The 21,355-nt window shown below is 37.2% G+C and overlaps 1 protein-coding gene across 2 annotated transcripts in view; it reads left to right on the top strand.

Moving 5' to 3' along the window:
• Positions 1–15,998, top strand: part of ZNF354A (zinc finger protein 354A) — a 34,818-nt gene extending 18,820 nt beyond the window's left edge. Inside the window, exon 5 of one of the 2 annotated variants that reach the window (XM_066272403.1) lies at positions 13,827–15,998. In XM_066272403.1, coding sequence (XP_066128500.1) covers positions 13,827–15,376 — 1,550 coding nt within the window. In that variant the 3' untranslated portion in view covers positions 15,377–15,998. Of the gene's footprint in view, positions 1–13,809 lie in introns of both variants that reach the window. The other variant, XM_066272404.1, reaches the window with a different exon arrangement.
• The last annotated feature ends 5,357 nt before the right edge of the window (positions 15,999–21,355 follow it).

Here is a 21,355-nt window from a genome sequence, read left to right as displayed (position 1 = left end):
TACCCTTTTCTCTACATTCTTCCCAACTCTTGTTGTTTGTTGATTTATTGATGATAGCCATTCTGACAGGTGTGAGGTAATATATCATTGTGGCTTTAATTTGCATTTCTCAGGTGATTAGTGATGTTGAGCATCTTTTCATATGTCTATTGGCCATCTGTGTGTCCTCTTTAGAGAAATGTCTGTCTAGGTCCACTGACTACTTTTAAATTAGATTGTTTGTTATTTTGGTGTTGTTTTTAAAATAAATTTTGGATATTAAACCTTTATTAGATGCATCATTGGCAAATATGTTCTCTCTTTCAGTAGCTTGTCTTTTTGTTTTGTTGATGGTTTTCTTTGCTGTGCAAAAACTTTTTAGTTTGATGTAGTCTCATCTGTTTATTTTTTTCTATTGTTTCCCTTGCTTGCGGAGATGTATTAGAAAATATCACTACAAGATATGTCTGAGGTTTTACTGCCTGTGTTTTCTTCTCCTTGAATCAACCCAGACAACATTAAATAAAAATGAAAAGGCATTCCATAAATATTGAAAGCAAAATGAAACAAATGATCCTAATTGCATTGCAGATTGGTGACTTAGTCTCATAAAAAAGAATTATTTCTAGTGTCCTTATGTTATACCAGCTTGAATAAACATCCATACTGGTTTGTATCTGTGATACTGTGATTTAAAAAATATAGGCCCTGGCCAGTTGGCTCCGTGGAAGTCCTGGGTTAGATTTTTGGTCAGGGCACACAGAAGAAGCAACCATCTACTTCTTCTCCCCTCCCCCTCCTTTTTCTATCTTTTTTTCTCTCTCTCTTTTCCCCTTCCACAGCCCTGATTTGATTGATTTGAGCTTGTTGGCCCTGGGTGCTGATGATGGCTCAGTGGAGTCTCCACCTCAGGTGCTAAAAATAGTTTGGTTGTGAGCATGGCTCCAGATGGGCAAAGCATCAGCCCAAGATGGGGGGGTCACCAGGTGGATCCCAGTCAGGGCACATGTGGTAAGTCTGTCTTTCTATCTCCCCTCCTCTCACTTAAATTAAAAAAACAAAAACAAAAACAACCCAAAACTTAAAAATTAGACTTACCAACAACAAAAATTTTAAAACAGTATTATTCTTTTTTCAGCAACACGAACATTGAGGAGGATGCTTAGAAACGCGTAGAGCTACCTCCTGTGATGGTGTTATGTAGACATCCAGCATGTAGCTTCCTCAATGCTCTGACTTTGGAAAAATCTTGTAAGACTACAAATGTATGTGATATTTCTATAGGAATAATTTTTAATCTGACCAAACATAGGATAAAGTGGGAAGGGATACTTTAGGAAACTAGCCTGGAAAGCTGGCTTGAGTCCAAAGATTTGATGCTGCCTTTAGCCGTCACACTATACCAACATGTAACCAACGGTCAGTCCTTTAAAATTCCAACTTAAATGTCTCTTCCAAAACTCTAACCACTGTCTATACCCTCCCCTGCTTGCATTTTCCACTATCTCAGGGTGGTTTGGATGCTTTTCTAAGCTAATGTTTGTATCCATTTCTACCTTGTGTTTTTGTTTTAGAAGTTATCACATTATGATGTTTTGTCTTTATCTCTAATGCAAAACTGTAAAAGCCTTAAAGAAGTTGTTTCTTTTCATTATCGGATCCAGAATGTCTTGTGAATCACCAATGCCTGGGTAGAGCCCTGCACATTATATACTGCTTACAAAAATTGGGTATTTTATCACTTCATATTCATTTTGAAATATTCCCTAATTTTTGTGAGCAGTATAGATGATTTTTAAGTATTTGATAATTGAATTAAATAAGGAATAATCAAAGCTTTTTGAAACAATAAGATGAGTTCTATGGAAGTAAGAGGGAGCAATCCACTGGGAAATAATACTCGAAAGGTGAGAAAGGATCAAATTGAGGGTCAGCAGCAATAACTACTATAGAGTAAGGAGATCCTGAACTTGGATGCATTGATGATAGTTGTTAGAGACATCATCTTAGTGATGAGATTTAAAGTAATTTGATGACTGAATAGACTTGGAATACAGGGGAGAGAAGATTCAGAGATGAAACTAAGAATTTATGGCAAAGTAACTAAAAAGCTTATGACATGATTCTGAAGTGAGAAATAGAAAAAAGGTTTGAAAAGGATATCCCTGAATTCACATTTGCAGAGGCTGAGTTTGAAAAGAAAGATACTCCAATGGAAAGTCTAGCAGGCAGTTGAATACCTCTATAAAGTACTTTGAGAAGAGTCTTTTACATACAAGGTATGGGACTGGGTAAAATCACCTAGGGAGAAAAGGTTGAACAGAAACTGGCATGTCATAAGAGCCGAGGAAGGAGAATCTGGATTTCATGACAGAGACTAGTCAGGGAGATGGTCATTAGCAAGGTCATTCTGGTTTCTAAACTTCTGACCTAAGTCTTAACCTTATTCATGAGGTAGCTCAGGCCCAGGCTTAATATTGGAAGGGATCAGTAGTTGAACTGCACTCCAGGAGACAGAATGTGTAGGCCTGTGGAAAACTTTTAGTAAGTCATAAGGAACAATTAGGATTGGAACCCTAAATTCCACCATTTAGGGTTCATATCCACTTCATGGGGAAACACATTCAGGACCAAGGGAATGGCACTTTAAAATAGAGTTGAGATGATAATTCTCAGTATTGGTGTGAACTCTTGAAGCTATAATTCCATTAAAAAGTAAAATCACCTCATGTTTTATTTCTCTATTTTCCTTTAAACAAAATATTTCAGAAATGTTTCTCTACTTGATTTTTTTTTTTTTAATAATTTTATTTTTTTAGTGGGGTGACATCAATAAATCAGGATACATATATTCAAAGATAACAAGTCCAGGTTATCTTGTCGTTCAATTATGTTGCATACCCATCACCCAAAGTCAGATTGTCCTGTCACCTTCTATCTAGTTTTCTTTGTGCCCCTCCCCCTCCCCCTTTCCTTCTCCCTTTCCCCCCTCCCCCCCCCTAACCACCACACTCTTATCAATGTCTCTTAGTTTCACTTTTATGTTCCACCAACGTATGGAATAATGCAGTTCCTGGTTTTTTCTGATTTACTTATTTCGCTTCGTATCATGTTATCAAGATCCCACCATTTTGCTGTAAATGATCCAATGTCATCATTTCTTATGACTGAGTAGTATTCCATAGTGTATATGTGCCACATCTTCTTTATCCAGTCATTTATTGACGGGCTTTTTGGTTGTTTCCATGTCCTGGCTACTGTGAACAATGCTGCAATGAACATGGGGCTGCATGTGTCATTACGTATCAATGTTTCTGAGTTTTCGGGGTATATACCCAGTAGAGGGATTGCTGGGTCATAAGGTAATTCTATTTTCAGTTTTTTGAGGAACCACCATACTTTCTTCCATAATGGTTGTACTACTTTACATTCCCACCAACAGTGGATGAGGGTTCCTTTTTCTCCACAGCCTCTCCAACATTTGCTATTACCTGTCTTGCTAATAATAGCTACTCGAACAGGTGTGAGGTGGTGTCTCATTGCCGTTTTGATTTGCATTTCTCTAATAGCTAAAGAAGATGAGCATCTTTTCATATATCTGTTGGCCATTTGTATTTCTTCCTGGGAGAAGTGTCTGTTCATATCCTCTTCCCATTTTTTTTTTTTTTTTTTTTTTTTCTCTCAAGTGGTAGTCTATAATTTTATTTTTTTAATGGGGTGACATCAATAAATCAGGATACATATATTCAAAGATAACAAGTCCAGGTTATCTTGTCGTTCAATTATGTTGCATACCCACCACCCAAAGTCAGATTGTCCTCCGTCACCCTCTATCTTGTTCTCTCTGTGCCCCTCCCCCTCCCCCTTTCCCTCTCCCATTCCCCCCTCCCCCCCGTAACCACCACACTCTTATCAATGTCTCTTAGTTTCACTATTATGTCCCACCTACGTATGGAATAATACAGTTCCTGGTTTTTTCTAATTTACTTATTTCGCTTCGTATTATGTTATCAAGATCCCACCATTTTGCTGTAAATGTTCCGATGTCATCATTTCTTATGGCTGAGTAGTATTCCATAGTGTATATGTGCCACATCTTCTTTATCCAGTCATCTATTGATGGGCTTTTTGGTTGTTTCCATGTCCTGGCCACTGTGAACAATGCTGCAATAAACATGGGGCTGCATGTGTCTTTACGTATCAATGTTTCTGAGTTTTGGGGATATATACCCAGTAGAGGGATTGCTGGGTCATAAGGTAGTTCTATTTTCAGTTTTTTGAGGAACCACCATACTTTCTTCCATAATGGTTGTACTACTTTACATTCCCACCAACAGTGGATGAGGGTTCCTTTTTCTCCACAGCCTCTCCAACATTTGCTATTACCTGACTTGCTAATAACAGCTAATCGAACAGGTGTGAGGTGGTATCTCATTGCCGTTTTGATTTGCATTTCTCTAATAGCTAAAGAAGATGAGCATCTTTTCATATATCTGTTGGCCATTTGTATTTCTTCCTGGGAGAAGTGTCTATTCATATCCTCTTCCCATTTTTTTATTGGATTGTTTGTTTGTTTGTTGTTGAGTTTTATGAGTTCTTTGTATATTTTGGATATTAAGCCCTTATCTGAGCTGTTGTTTGAAAATATCATTTCCCATTTAGTTGGCTTTCTGTTTATTTTGTTATCAGTTTCTCTTGCTGAGCAAAAACTTCTTAGTCTGATGTAGTCCCATTCATTAATTTTTGCCTTCACTTCTCTTGCCATTGGAGTCAAATTCATAAAATGCTCTTTAAAACCCAGGTCCATGAGTTGAGTACCTATGTCTTCTTCTATGTACTTAATTGTTTCAGGTCTTATGTTTAGATCTTTGATCCATTTTGAGTTAATTTTTTACAGGGGGAGAGACTGTAGTCCAGTTTCATTCTTTTGCATGTGGCTTTCCAGTTTTCCCAGCACCATTTATTGAAGAGGCTTTCTTTTCTCCATTGTGTGTTGTTGGCCCCTTTATCAAAAATTATTTGACTATATATATGTGGTTTTATTTCTGGACTTTCTATTCTGTTCCATTGGTCTGAGTGTCTATTTTTTTCCAATACCATGCTGTTTTGATTGTCGTGGCCCTATAATAGAGTTTGAAGTCAGGTATTGTTATGCCCCCAGCTTCATTCTTTTTCTTTAGGATTGCTTTGGCTATTCGGGGTTTTTTATAGTTCCATATAAATCTGATGATTTTTTGCTCTATTTCTTTAAAAAATGTCATTGGAAGTTTGATGGGAATTGCATTAAATTTGTATATTGCTTTGGGTAATATAGCCATCTTGATTATATTTATTCTTCCTAGCCAAGAACAAGGTATATTCTTCCATCTCATTATATCTTTTTCGATTTCCCTTAACAATGGTTTATAGTTTTCATTATATAAGTCCTTTACATTCTTTGTTATGTTTATTCCTAAGTATTTTATTTTTTTTGTTGCAATTGTGAAGGGGATTATTCTTTTGAGTTCCTTCTCAGTTGTTTCATTGTTGGCATATAGAAAGGCTATTGACTTCTGTATGTTAATTTTGTATCCTGCGACCTTACTGTATTGGCTTATTGTTTCTAGTAGTCTTTTTGTGGATTCTTTGGGGTTTTCGATGTATAGGATCATATCATCTGCAAAAAGTGATACCTTTACTTCTTCTTTTCCGATATGGATGCCTTTTATTTCTTTGTCTTGTCTGATTGCTCTGGCTAGAACCTCTAGTACCACATTAAATAAGAGTGGAGAGAGTGGACAACCCTGTCTTGTTCCTGATTTAAGGGGGAAAGCCTTCAATTTAGTGCCATTTAATATGATGTTAGCTGATGGTTTATCATATATGGCCTTTATCATGTTGAGATATTTTCCTTCTATACCCATTTTGTTGAGAGTCTTAAACATAAAATTGTGTTGTATTTTATCGAAAGCCTTTTCTGCATCTATTGATAAGATCATGTGGTTTTTGTTCTTTGTTTTGTTGATATGGTGTATTACATTAACCGTTTTACGTATGTTGAACCATCCTTGAGATTCTGGGATGAATCCCACTTGATCATGATGTATTATTTTTTTAATATGTTGTTGTATTCGATTTGCTAGTATTTTGTTTAATATTTTAGCATCTGTATTCATTAGAGATATTGGTCTGTAGTTTTCTTTTTTTGTGCCATCCTTGCCTGGTTTTGGTATGAGGGTTATGTTGGCCTCATAAAATGTGTTTGGAAGTATTGCTTCTTCTTCAATTTTTTGGAAGACTTTGAGTAGAATAGGAACCAAGTCTTCTTTGAATGTTTGATAAAATTCGCTGGTATAGCCATCAGGGCCTGGACTTTTATTTTTGGGGAGGTTTTTAATGGTTTTTTCTATTTCTTCTCTACTGATAGGTCTGTTTAGTCTTTCTGCTTCTTCTTGACTCAGTCTAGGAAGGTTGTATTTTTCTAGGAATTTATCCATTTCTTCTAGGTTGTTGAATTTAGTGGCATAAAGTTTTTCATAGTATTCTACAATAATTCTTTGTATATCTACGGTGTCCGTGGTGATTTCTCCTCTTTCATTTTGGATTTTGTTTATATGAGTTCTTTCTCTTTTTTCCTTGGTAAGTCTTGCCAAGGGTTTGTCAATTTTGTTGATCTTTTCAAAGAACCAGCTCCTTGTTCTATTAATTTTTTCTATAGTTTTTCTGTTCTCTAATTCATTTATTTCTGCTCTGATTTTTATTATCTCCTTTCTTCGGCTGGTTTTGGGTTGTCTTTGTTCTTCTTTTTCTAGTTCCTTAAGGTGAGAAGTTAAGTGGTTCACTTGGGCTCTCTCTTGTTTGTTCATATATGCCTGAAGCGATATGAACTTCCCTCTTATCACTGCTTTTGCTGCATCCCATAGATTCTGATATGTCGTATTGTCATTTTCATTAGTCTGTGTATATCTTTTGATCTCTGCACTTATTTCTTCTTTGACCCATTCATTTTTTAAAAGTATGTTGTTTAGTTTCCACATTTTTGTGGGATTTTTTTCCTCTTTTTTGCAGTTGAATTCTAGTTTCAAGGCTTTATGATCAGAAAATATGCTTGGTACAACCTCAATTTTTCTGAATTTGCTGATGTTGTTTTTGTGGCCCAACATATGGTCAATTCTTGAGAATGATCCATGTGCACTGGAGAAAAATGTATACTCAGTCACTTTGGGATGAAATGTCCTGTAGATGTCTATCCTATCCAGGTGCTCTAGTGTTTTGTTTAAGGCCACTATATCTTTGTTGATTCTTTGTTTGGGTGACCGATCTAGAGCTGTCAGCGGTGTATTGAGGTCTCCAAGTATGATTGTATTTTTGTCAGTTTTTGTTTTTAGGTCAATAAGTAGCTGTCTTATATATTTTGGTGCTCCTTGGTTTGGTGCATATATATTAATAATTGTTATGTCTTCTTGATTCAGTGTCCCCTTAGCCATTATGAAATGCCCATTTTTGTCTCTGAGTACTTTTGCTGTCTTGTAGTCAGCATTATCAGATATGAGTATTGCTATGCCTACTTTTTTTTGGATGTTATTTGCTTGGAGTATTGTTTTCCAGCCTTTCACTTTGAATTTGTTTTTATCCTTGTTACCTAGATGAGTTTCGTGTAGGCAGCATACCGTTGGATTTTCTTTTTTATTCCATTCTGCTACTCTGTGCCTTTTTATTGGTTAGTTTAATCCGTTCACATTTAGTGTAATTATTGACACTTGTGAGTTCCCTATTGCCATTTTATATCTTGCTTTCTGTTAGTTTTGTGTCTTGTTTGATCCTTCTTTTTCGTTTTTCTATCTTTTGTTTTTATTTGGTTGTATTCCATACATCTTTCCTCTGTTACTATCTTTTTTATCTCATGTGCTTCTGTGGTGGTTTTTTCAATGGTGGTTACCTTTGAGTAATGAAAAGAGTCCCTACCCTGTTCATTGTAGCGAACTATTTTGTGAGTACTTTTGCACTCCATCGTCCTTTGCTATTGTTAATCTCCATGTTCTCCCCCCCTTTCTTTTTGTTGTTGTCACAGTTTAAATTTGGTTTTATTGTGTTCTTCTTGGAGCTTTTACTTGTGGCTCTGTTTTTTTTTGTTCTTTGTATCTGATTGGAGAACCCCCTTTAGTAATTCCTGGAGTGGGGGTTTTCTGATGATAAATTTCCTCATCTTTTCTGTATCTGTGAATGTTTTTATTTCTCCTTCATATTTGAAGGATAGCTTTGATGGGTATAGTATTCGTGGCTGAAAGTTCTTCTCTTTCAGGACTTTAAATATTGGGGTCCACTCTCTTCTAGCTTGTAGAGTTTCTGCTGAGAAATCTGATGATAATCTAATGGGCCTTCCTTTATATGTTGTATTCTTCTTTTCCCTGGCTGCCTTGAGAATTTTTTCTTTGCTGTTTGTTTGTGCCAGTTTCATTATGATATGCCTTGGAGTCGGTTTGTTGGGGTTAAAAAAACTTGGAGTTCTGTTTCTGTTTGCTTCTTGAACTTGAGGCTTTAGTTTTTTTCACAGGCTTGGGAAGTTCTCATCTATTATTTGTTTGAGTATGTTCTCCATTCCATTTTCTCTCTCTTCTCCCTCTGATATACCTATTATTCTTATGTTATTCTTTTTGATGGAGTCAGATAATTCCTGTAGGGCTATCTCATTTTTTAAATTTTTGAGTCTCTTTCTTCTTCTCTCTGTTGTGCCTCAAGTTGCTTGTCTTCTATTTTACTAATCATCTCTTCTATCTGACCTGTTCTATTAGCTAAGCTTGTTACTTCGTTTTTCAGCTTGTTCATTGAGTTTTTCATCTCTGTTTGATTTGTTTTTATAGTTTCAATTTCCTTGGACATATATTCTTTGTGTTCATTGAGTTGTTTTCTGAGCTCCCTAAATTGCCTTTCTGTGTTTTCTTGTATATCTCGGAGGATTTTTAGTATTTCTATCTTGAATTCTCTGTCATTTATCTCCCAGGTTTCCAATATATTAAATTTTTTCTCCATAGATTTTTCCTCATCTAGCTGTGTTACCTCTCTTTCTTTTGTATGCATGATATTCGATTTTCTCTTCCTTAATGGCATCTGATGGTGGTTTTGTTAATAGTATTAATGAGATTTAATAAAGAATAAAAAGTTAAAAAAATAAAAAATCGAAAAGTTGGTTTTTTAAAAAAAAATTAATGAAATAAAGAAAAATAAAACAAAATAAAATAAAAATTAAAAAAAAAGGAAATTATTCCCCCCCCTCCTTTTTCCTCTCCTCTCCTCTCCCCTCTTTCTTGAGAAAATCTTGTGGTGAACTGTGAATTATAACAAGCAATGCCTGTAATGCAGGGCCTGAATTGGGGAAAAGTAATAAAGAAGCAAAAAAAAAAAAAAAAAAAAAAAGGGGAAAGGGACCTACAAAAAGCAAATAAGGAAAAAATTTTGGTCAAGAATAAAATGATTTGCTTTTAGGTGTTGGTTGACTAAGAGTTATGATGAGAGGAATAAGAGGGAAACAGAAAAATGGCAGGACAAATTAAAAAATTACTATTGTATTTAGTGGAACAAGAATTAGATAAAATGGAGAGCCAGGGATGGGAGCACTGCTAGTGAGTTTAAAAGGTGAAGTAAAAAACCCCCAAAATGCCACAAACATAAGTTTGAGTCCCAGATAAGATAATTTTGTTTGTTATTGAGGTTTTAATGAGAGGAGACCTAAAGGAGAAAGGAAGAAACTAATATAGAGGGAGAAAAGAAAGAGAGAGTAAAAAAAGAGGGAACCACTAAAAGAAGAAAAAAGAAAAAAGAGGAGAGAGAGAGAGAGAGAGCGAGTTAAGGTTTTGGAGTGCAACCCTCATAGAGAGAAAGGAAGAGGAAAGAAAAGATAATGGGAGATGTAACACTTATGGGTAGTGTAGTTCAAGGAGAGGAGAGAGTAAGACCGGCATAGAGTTAATTGGCCAAATTGGAGGAGGAAAAAAAATATCAAGAATGAAGATAAGAGAAACAAACGAACAAATACAATAAAATGGGATAATTTATAAAGTCTGCAGATTATTTTTGATTTTGAGAGGTTATCTTCTTGCTTTTTCTTTTCTCTCCCTCTTCCTGGTCGGTGACTCTGTACCCCAGGTTCTACCCCTTTGGCACGCTCAGGTAGAGGTTTGCAGTTGATAAGTCTCTATGGCGATGTCATGTATTGTGCTTTAGTCTCGTTGGCATCGAGGCTCATTAGCATTTATTTATAGGCTCCGACAGTGAGAGAGTCCGTGTTCCTGGAGCCTTTCTCCTAGTCTTTCCTTCCTCAATTAGTAGCCTGATAATCCAGCTATGGGGTTGCTGCTGCCTCTGCCTAGATAGTAAGAGGCTCAAAGAGCTGGCAACTCCCTACTCTATTTCCACTCAGCACAGGGCTCTGGGTAGGGCTCAGTCAGTCAGAGCTGCTAGCATAATCAGGTGGGGTTTCCGCCCACTCAAAGACCTCTGGCTCTGTCACTGTGTCCGGTAACACAGGCGGGCGCCCACTTCCGGGTCGCTTGGAGGAAACTCTCGCTCACTATCTTTGCGCGCAGACCAGGATATCAGGCCAGCAGTCTCAAGCTCTGAGTGAAACCCACAACCTCATGGAAAAGTTCCAGCCTTGGAATTGGCTTTCGCTCCGTCCCCATGCGCGGCTTTTGCAAGGCGCTGGGGCGGCCCGAGATTCCACTTTGGCCCACACAAAGGCCCCTGACTCTACCCCTCTGTGTGATAACACGGGTGCGCACTGCCGAGGCACTCGGAGGAATCTCTCGCTATCTGCGCGCGCAGACCAGGATATCAGTTCGACCGCGTTTCCCTCTGAGTGAATCCCCTACCAGCACGGAAAAGTTCCACCCTTGGAATTAGTTCTCGCTCCCTCCCTTGCGCGGCTTTCCCAGTGCGCTTGGGCTGCCCAGAGATTCCGCTTTCAGCCCACACAAAGGCCTCTGACTGCCTCTCTGTGTGGTAACACGGGCACCCACTCCTGGGGCTTTGGAAGGAACCTCTCGCCCACTATCTGTGTGCGCCGACCAGGAGATCGGGTAAAATGGCTGCCCCGCTTGTCTTTGTTTGGGTTTGGCGCGAGTGTTAGCTTGTATTGCCCGGGTTGCCACAGGATCAGTTTTTCCTCGGCTTGGATCTACGTGCCACAGCCTGGTTCGGTCGTTTGTGCCGCGGCCTGGATCTATTCACCCCCTTTGCCCGCCTCAGTTTCTATATTCACAGTTTCCAGAGAAAGCCACCCTGTTTAGGTTAGTGAGGAAGGCGGAGCATTTCTTACTCCCTATTTCCTTCGGGGTTTGGTTATATATTTAGCCAATTTTTCACTCGACCATACCTTCGGGTGTATTGCGAAACATCTGGAGGCTCCAAGGATAGGTTTTTCTGTTTCTGGTTGAAGATCTTGTTGAGTTTTGGGGGAGATTTATCGGTATCACTTCCTACCCCGCCATTACTTTGACGTCATCTGTCTACTTGATGTTTTTATGTTTTATCTCCCATTGTTTCTTTGATGTGCTCCAGTGTATTTTCTTCCTTATTAGCCCACAGCAAGCACAGCTATTAAGTCCCAGACAGTTTCCATTTTAGCACATCAGGATTGAGTTTCTAGTTCTCAGATCATTGCCCAACTTAATCACTGACTCCTCCCTGAAGTACTTTTTCCCTTTGGCTTCTGAAAGACCATACTCTTTGGATTTTCTTCCTTTTCTTGACCTCTCACATTGCAGTGCCTAAATGCTTTTATTTTTTTTGGCTTTAAATAAAATGTATTTCCAGATAACTCCCAAATACCTATAGCTCTGATCTTTCTCAGATTTCAAAAATAATTTATACAATTATTTCAGTGTCTTCATTAAGTGTCTATTAAGGCATCTCAGTTTCAACAAACATGTCTGAAACAACCCCACCCCCTCAGACTTGCCCATGTCCCAGTCTTCCCCTCCTTAGGATCTTATGCCAGCATTCATCATTTTCAGGCGGAAACCTAGGAGTGACCTTAACTTTTATTCCCTCTCAGCAACCAACACACAGTACAGTCTAGTCCTGTTAGTCCTTCTAGACGCAGTCACCTGTACCTCCATCTCCTTTCTCACCTATATAACTACAGTAGCCTTTTTAAAAGTGGTTTCTCTCCTTCCTGCTTCCACTAGTGCCTACTCCACCAGTCTGTTCTCTGCATAGCAGCCAACTTGAGTGAGCATGCAGTTTCCCTGTGGCTTTCCATCATGCTTAGAATAAAATCCCAAAGGCCTAACTATAACTTATAAGGCCTTAATATGATTTGGTCCTACCTGTTGCTTTAGTCTTATTTACCATTTTCCCCCTTGCTCACTGCATTCTAGGCACACAGTCTCTTTGCTCTGTCTTTCCTGTGAAGTCACCACACTTTTGTGTTTCTTTTTCCTTTGCCTGGGAAGTTCTTTTATCACATATCCATATGGCATTTATTTATTTATTTATTTATTATTTGTCACTTCATTTCCCTTCTTTCCTCTAGCGCGCGTGCATGCACGCGTGCGCGCGCACACGCGCACACACACACACACACACACACTGAATATAAGTTTCAAACATTACCCAGCCCATAGTAGGCACTGAATGACTATTTGTTAATGGAAAGGATGTCTATAGCACATGCAAAGGTAAAGAAATTCGTGCTTTAGAGACTGCACATAGTCTAGCATACCTGACAAGAAGCTAGAGGAAGGAGATGAGGACAGAAGTCATGTTGTGCAATACCTTGATCACCATATTGTACTCTGACCTTATATATGAATCATTAAAGATAAATTGGAGGACCTAAGGAACTTTTGCAATATAATAAGATATAGATTTATATCTCTATATATCTATATCTATCTATCTATATATATATATAATGTTTTGGTTTTTTAAAAGATTTTATTTATTGATTTTAAAGAGAGAGGAGCAGTGGGCAGCAAAAAGTATCAACTCATAGTTGCTTCACTTTAGTTATTCATTGCTTGCTTTGTCACATGTGCCTTGACTGGGCAAGCCCAAGCCCAGGGTTTTGAACTGGTGAGTTCAGTGTTTTCCAGATCAATGCTCTAGCTATTTTACCACTACAGTCAGGTGATATATATGTTTTTAAAACACTGTGATAAGTGGTATAATAAAGGGAATGAACTATGGAAACTCAGTCAAGAAAAGAGAGTTATTTTTTTTAACTGCCTCTAAAGGATTCGAAGGAATTTGGGATGAGGGGAAGGGTGGAAGACTTTCCAGGTTAGGAATGATTACATAAAGAAGAGAAATGTCATGAAGATAATTTAGGGCAGTGGTCAGCAAACTCATTAGTCAACAGAGCCGAATATCAACAGTACAACAATTGAAATTTCTTTTGAGAGCCAAATTTTTTAAACTTAAACTATATAGGTAGGTACATTCCTTATTGAGGTAGCGCCTGCACATGGTATTTTGTGGAAGAACCACACCCAAGGGGCCAAAGAGCCACATGTGGCTTGCGAGCTGCAGTTTGCCGACCAGGGATTTAGGGGACTGTCAAGAGCTTTAGACTCTGATCCCAGATGGCCTTTGCCAGTTTATACTCTTCTTTTTTTCATTCACCAATTTTCCTGGTGACTCTTACACTCACCCTCTTTTATATGGGTTTACTATTTTTTTCTACCCTAGTACTTCAGCTCTCATTGATTGTTTTTCTATACTGCTTAAATCTACAGTTTTCTTCTAATTTTTGAGTAGATACCAAGATATTATTTAAACATCATCAATATTTATTTGTTCTATACATTTTGTCTGTGTAGACAAATGCTGTATCATATGAAACAGTTCCAGTTTTTTTCCCTCTCCAGGATGGAAGAGCAGCCATAAAACCACAAAGTCAACTCAAACTCAAGAGTCTTCATTTCAGGAGCTGGTAATGAAAAGATCCAAAAGGAATGGGCCCTGGGACTTCAAATCAGAAAAACCCTGTATATATGAAGACAGATTAGAGAAAAAGCAGAAGAAAAGTGAAAGTGTTCAGATACTTTCAGTCACCCACAAAAAAATTCTCATTGTAGAAAGAAGACATAAAAATACTGAATTTCGCCAGAATTTCAGCCCAGAGTCAATCCTTATTAGACAGCAGATGGTTTCCAAAGAGAAAACACCACCAAAATGTGAAATACAAGGAAACAGCTTTAAACAGAATTTAAATTTACTTAATCAACCAAAAAACAATGCAGCAGAGAAACGCTACAAATGTAGTATATGTGAGAAAACCTTTATTAACACTTCATCCCTTCGTAAGCATGAGAAAAATCACAGTGGAGAGAAATTATTTAAATGTAAAGAATGTTCAAAAGCCTTTAACCAAAGTTCAGCTCTCATTCAACATCAAATAACCCATACTGGAGAAAAACCCTATGTATGTAAAGAATGTGGGAAAGCCTTTACTCTTAGTACATCCCTTTATAAACATCTAAGAACACATACTGTGGAGAAATCCTATAGATGTAAAGAATGTGGTAAATCTTTCGGTCGAAGGTCAGGCCTTTTTATACATCAAAAAATCCATGCTAGAGAAAACCCCTACAAATATAACCCAGGTAGGAAATCATCCCTTACTGGGTGTCAGAGAATTCATTCCAGAAAGAAGTCCTATTTATGTAATGAATGTGGCAACACCTTTAAATCTAGTTCATCCCTTCGTTATCATCAGAGAATTCACACAGGAGAGAAACCTTTTAAATGTAGCGAATGTGGGAGAGCTTTTAGTCAGAGTGCATCTCTTATTCAACATGAAAGAATTCACACTGGAGAAAAGCCCTATAGATGTAATGAATGTGGAAAAGGCTTCACTTCTATTTCACGACTTAATAGACACAGAATAATTCATACTGGAGAGAAGTTCTATAATTGTAATGAATGTGGTAAAGCCTTAAGTTCCCACTCAACACTTATTATTCATGAAAGAATTCATACTGGAGAGAAACCATGTAAATGTAAAGTGTGTGGGAAAGCCTTCAGACAAAGTTCAGCTCTTATTCAACATCAGAGAATGCATACTGGAGAAAGACCCTATAAATGTAATGAGTGTGGGAAAACATTCAGGTGTAATTCATCCCTTAGTAATCATCAGAGAATTCATACTGGAGAGAAACCATATCGATGTGAGGAATGTGGGATATCTTTTGGCCAAAGTTCAGCTCTTATTCAACATCGGAGGATTCATACAGGAGAGAAACCCTTTAAATGTAATACATGTGGGAAGACTTTTAGACAAAGCTCATCACGCATCGCCCATCAGAGAATTCATACTGGAGAGAAACCTTATGAATGTAGTATATGTGGGAAACTTTTCAACCACAGGTCATCTCTTACTAATCATTGTAAAATTCATATTGAAGAGAGTTCTTAGTAGATTTACATGTGTGAAAACCTTAAACCAAAGCTTATCAGAATATATGAGAGTGATGGAATAAATGTCATAGATACATAAAAGCCTTTCTATAATTTAGTCATCAAATATTAAATTCTAAGGATAAATCTTTAGTAGGTAATGAGAAAAGTGGAAAGTGTTCATGTCTGTAGACATTTTTTAAAATACCCTGAAATGAATTCACAACAGAAGACATTGACTTCAGGCATTTGTAAAATAAAATAATTGTTTTATCTCTGCAGCAGTGTACACTAGACATCATATGTGATTATCAGTAACATCTGGGCCGGGGTGTGTGCACTGGATTTCTCATTTTAAACGGTAAACTGGTAATACTTTTAAAAATAACATTTCAATAGCATACAAAGTATGTGATCAAAGAAATGAATACATTTTTAGAAAAAAGGACCAAATAAAAGGTATGAATGAACTAAACTACCTCTCAGTTTCTGGGGTTTGTCCTTTTCCTGACCTGATATCAATGTTGTGCATGGATTTTATCTAAAAATAGAAATAAAAATATGTTCTGTTTTATTCTTCTAGTACTTGTTGTGAGTTGGGAATATTCTACCCAATCTGTAATTCTGTTCTCAGAATTTTTTTCCCCTGAAGTTATTTGTTATGAAAGTATACCTGTTAAACATTGTGAGATTTCATCTTGGGTATATTAAATGGAAAAATCAATTATTTCAGTTTTAAAGCTATTTTTATATATGGCTTTAAATATATATATATATATATATATATATATATATATATATATTTAAATTCACAATAGAGGAGCACTCTAAAGAAGTTTAATGAATCCTAAAACCTGTGCCAAAATATTGAAAGTTGTTACATCAATCATTTCATGATATTAAGAAGTATGTAATCCTACTTGATGTTCTCTAGTGTCAAATAATTTCAGGAAAACAAAGAATACTTACAAACTTTTTTTTTTCAAATCCCTGCTTTGGGGCAGGTACTATACTGCATGGTTGGGAGTTTTAAGAAGACAAAGGCCTTCAAGAAGCCATGAATTGAGGGAAGTGAGGTAGTATTCAAGGACTAGTGGATGAGTAAGCAAATTATTACATCACAGTATGTAAATACGCTTGTTTCACAGGCAAATAGGTAATTTGTGACAATATGTTGCAGTGCAAGAATGTAGAGATTTGTGCAGGGTGAGGAAAGGAGATTGAACCTAACCAAGGAAACCTGGAGACATCAAATAAAGCTTTTCAGAGGCAGTGATATCTGAACCAGAATTTGAAAGAATAATAGGAAGGAACTCTCCAGAGGCTGAGATAAGCATTTCAACTAAGAGGAAATTGCATGTGTAAATCACACCTTTGTAGAAACTCAAGAATGGAACTAGCAAGCAAGAAAATGACTGATGTTAAAGGTTGAGCAGAAGGCAGAGACCAGATAACAAAAGGATTATTTGTCATGCTAAGAAGTTTGGGTTTTATCCTGAAATTGATGAAATCAAAGATTTTAAGCAAGGGAAAGTGTTCTGGCAACAATGTGTAGAGGATGAAGGCAGAATAGGTACGCTGTGCTTACCTCCTCCCATGGTCACATCACAACTAAATTACAGAAAACCATCTTTGAGAACCACCTGAAGACTAGCTGAACAGATTTCAGTAATTAAGGATATGAAGAAGAAGCCATGTTGAGACTGGTAGGAGAGGTGGAGAGCAAAATGGGCTGGTCCCACAACTATGTGTGACAGTTGAGAATTAAGAAGGCTATCTCTGGAAGGAGATCTGGGGTGGTGAATGCACAATACAGTATGCAGATGATGTATTATAGAATTGTATGTTTGAAACCTATATAATTTTATTGTCATCCCAATAAATTCAATTAAATAAAATGAGAAATGGGATATGAGCTGTGGAGATACCCCCTGAAGAGTGAGTCCTAGGCTCACACCAGGCTCCCCATTCTGGACCACTAGTGCCAGAAAGAGTCCCTACTATATGTGGTTGTGAAAATCAGCAATTCTGTTTGGGTGAGTCAAAGCTGCTATAGCCCTCCTAAAGGTGTCCTCTTAAAGGACCTATGCATGGACTTACTCCATTATGGAGTACTTACTTAAGCTCCAGTACTGGTACAGCAGTTCAAAAAGTACCAAGGACATATGGGGAGGAACTGAATTGTCTGACTTTAGAGCTAGGAATGAAGGGTCAGCTCTGTTCCAGATAGATTTTCTGTCAGGTATCACTGTTTCTTTGTTGAGCCCCCCTCACCGCCCACCAGCAGGCAGGCTCAGGTGGGTGCCATATCTGAGTCTCCATCAATTTGACTAATACTGCTCTCCCCACCTTGGTGACTCCCTGAGCTCACCAAGTCCAACCCTCCTACCAGCCTAAACTGTCAGTAGCTGTTCCTCACATGCCGCTGACCTCAGGCCACTCTGGATTTTCCTAAAATCTCTCAAAGGTTCACAAATCCCAAACAAGCAGTGTCTGGCTTTAGTGTGCTTAATACTTTTTGCTGAATTGTTCCCAAGTCTGACATAAGTAGCATCTGGCCTTGGTTCACAGCATAGGCAGTTACAAATTACAGGTCACTTTGTACCTCTGGCCAGGTTGCCCCAAGTCAGGCACAGGCAGTAGCTGACCTGAGTTTGCACCAGACCACTCTCGAGGCCCCAGAGCCAACACACCTGGTAGACGGCTTCAGACCACACGAGAGCACCACTGAATTAGTGTCACAAACAACGCATCCAAAGAGTGAACTCAGCAGGTATTAGAGCCCTGCTAAGGTGGGTCTTGATTTCTAGGATTATCTATTGCACAAAGCTAGTCTGCTGTAGCCATAGCCAGTCTTCACAGCCAGACATCCTGAGGATCAATACTATTGACAGGTGTGCCAACACACTTAGGGCTCAATTATAACAGGAGGACACGCACAACCCACACAAGGACACCCCTTGTGCACATGGTTCAGGTGATCAGGGAGTCTGTCACTGGGCCCCACAGAATACCCAAGACTGGGAAATGTAGCAGATTTATGTAACAGAAACAGGGAGGCAGTCAAAAATAAAATGTTCCAAATGAATGAACAATACTAAACTGCATAAAAAGGACTAAACAAAATAATGACAAGCAATTTACTGGATACAGAGTTTGAAACACTGAGCTTAGAGGAATAATAGATGAACTCAATGAGAATTTACATAAATTCTCATATGGTGTCTCAATGAGACACCATAAAAAAGAATCAGACTGAAATGAATACAATAACTAAAATGAATACACAAGACAGGATCAGCAGCAGGTTACATGAGAAAAATGTTTTGAAACTGCTATGAAACAATATAAAAGATGATGGAAAGTCAAATATAAACCAGAATATATTAACTGCTAAAACTAAGAGATATATGATTAACTCAAATATAAAAATAAGTGCTCGCTTCGGCAGCACATATACTGGAACATGGCCCCTGCCCAAGGATGACATGCAGATTTGTGAAGCGTTCCATATGTTTTTACTTCATATAAGGAAGCAGAAATTTAAAGAAAAAAATATATATGAAGATAAAAAGTCACAAATTTTCTGTTTAAAAGATTTAAATGAAAATAAAACGAAGTTCTAATGCTTGTCATGTGTATCTTGACACCATCATTATCATAATCATCATTCTTTTCAGAAAAGACTAACCAAACATACTAGGGTATTTTCTGATTCTAAAATTGCAAATGAACTTTAAAGTGCCAGGATAAAATACTGCAATAATATAAAATTCAGTAGCTTCTTTACTAGGAATTAAGTGCCTTATATATATATATATTTACAACATTGCCCAAGATAGAAGTGATCACAATGCAGAAAAAATATTTTCCTTTGCTTGTGCAATATTTTTCTCATGAAAGACTCTTGCTTAGAAGATTATTGCAAGTAAAATCCCTTTCAGAGAAAATTAGAATATATATATTTTGCAGAAATTTACTTATTGAGTTGAGTTAATGAGGAAAATACCCTGCTTTGGGTAAAGATTATACAAACGCACATTTTGATGGATGTGCAAAAGTGTAAACCATTTTTTTCAAAGCTGAAACAGTATGGAGGGTTTTTATGAAAGGTGTTGGTGGTTCTGCCATATTTTACATTTCTGCATAATGTTCCACAAACAACATCTGGTTGTCTGTGCCACCCAGTCAGCCATGTGCGTGTGTGTGTGTGTGTGTGTGTGTGTGTGTGTGTGTGTGTGTGTATATATATATATATATATCTTTATCTTTATTGCAGTAAAATACATATAACAAAATTTAATATTTGTAGCACTCTTAAGTTTACAATTGAATGGCATTAAGAACGTTTGCATTGATGTACAACCATTACCAGTGTTCATCTTCAGAATTATTTTATTTTATTCATTTTTAGAGCGGAGAGAGGGAGAGAGAGAAGGGGAGGGGCTGGAAGCATCAACTTCCATATGTGCCTTGACCAGGCAAGCCCAGGGTTTTGAACCGGCGACCTCAGCATTTCCAGGTCGATGCTTTATCCACTGCGCCACCACAGGTCAGGCCATCTTTAGAATTTTTTAAATCAACCCAAACTAAAACTCTATACCCATCAAACAATAGCTGTCGATTATCTCTCCCTTCAGAGAGATATATAATGGGGTAACCACCATTATAATGTCTGTAAACTTGACTATTGTAGGTACCTCACTCATATACTATGTTTTCAGGGTTCAGCTATGTTGTGGTGTATCAGAATTCCTTCATTTTCAAGACTAATAATATTCTATTGCATGTATATATAGCATTTTGTTTATCTACTCATCCATCATTTTCATAACTATTTTTTTTGAATTATAGTTTACATTTAGTATTTACATTTAGTATTTTGTATTAGTTTTAGATGTATAGTATTGTGGTTAGATGATCATATACTTTACAAAGTGGTCCCCCTGATATTTAAAGTACCCACTTGGTACTGTACATAGTTATTACAATATTATTGACTCTATTCCTTATTCTGTACTTTACATTCCATAATTATTTTGTAACTACCAAGTTATACATCTTAATTCCTCCACATTTTGCTCCCAGGCTACCACTTCCTCCCCTCTGGCAACCATCAGTCTGTTTTCTGTATCTATACATCTGTTTCTGTTGTGTGTGTTCATTTATTTTGTTATTTAGAGTCCCCACAGAAGTGAAATCATATGATATTTGTCTTTCTCTGACTGACTTATTTTACTTACAATATACCTTCTAGGTTCAACCTTGTTGCAAATAGTAAGATTTCATTCTTTTTATTTTTAATGGTTAAGTAATATTACATTAAATATCAGTGCCATAACTTTTTTATTCACTTGTCGATCAATGGGAACTTGAGTGGCTTCAATATTTTGGCTATTATAAATAACACTGCAGTGAACATAGGGGTGCACATATTCTTTGAAATAATGTTTTGGGTTTCTTTGGGCATATACCCAGTAGTGGGGAGAAGGTATTCTCCAATGATACATCCCATAAATGTCCAAAATTTATAAAGAACTCAACACCAAAACCAACAACTCAGTTAAAAAGGGGGCAGAGGGCCTGAATAGAAAACTTCTCCAAAGAGGACATACAGATGGCCAATAGACATATGAAAAGATGCTCAACATTACCAATCATCAGCGAAATGTAAATAAAAACCACAATGAGATATCACCCCACAAGAAATGTTGGTGAGGGTGTGGAGAAAAGGAAGCCCCTGTGTACTTTTGATGGGAATACAGATTGGTGCAGCTACTATGGAAAATAGTATGGAGAGTCCTCAAAAAATGAAAAATAGAACTACCATATGACTCAGCACTTCTACTTTTGGGTATTTGAAGAAATTCAAAATACTAATTCCAGAAGTTATACGCACTCCTATGTTTTATTCATGATTCATTCTCAGAAGATTGTATATTCAGAAATGTATCCATTCTCTTTTTAACATATAATGTTGGTGTATAATTAATTGTTC

The sequence above is a fragment of the Saccopteryx bilineata genome, chromosome 4 (genome assembly GCF_036850765.1).
Source record: "Saccopteryx bilineata isolate mSacBil1 chromosome 4, mSacBil1_pri_phased_curated, whole genome shotgun sequence".
NCBI classification, from domain to species: Eukaryota; Metazoa; Chordata; class Mammalia; order Chiroptera; family Emballonuridae; genus Saccopteryx; species Saccopteryx bilineata.
The sequence above is the reverse complement of the archived record's forward strand: the minus strand, read 5'-3'. Positions and strand labels throughout refer to the sequence as shown.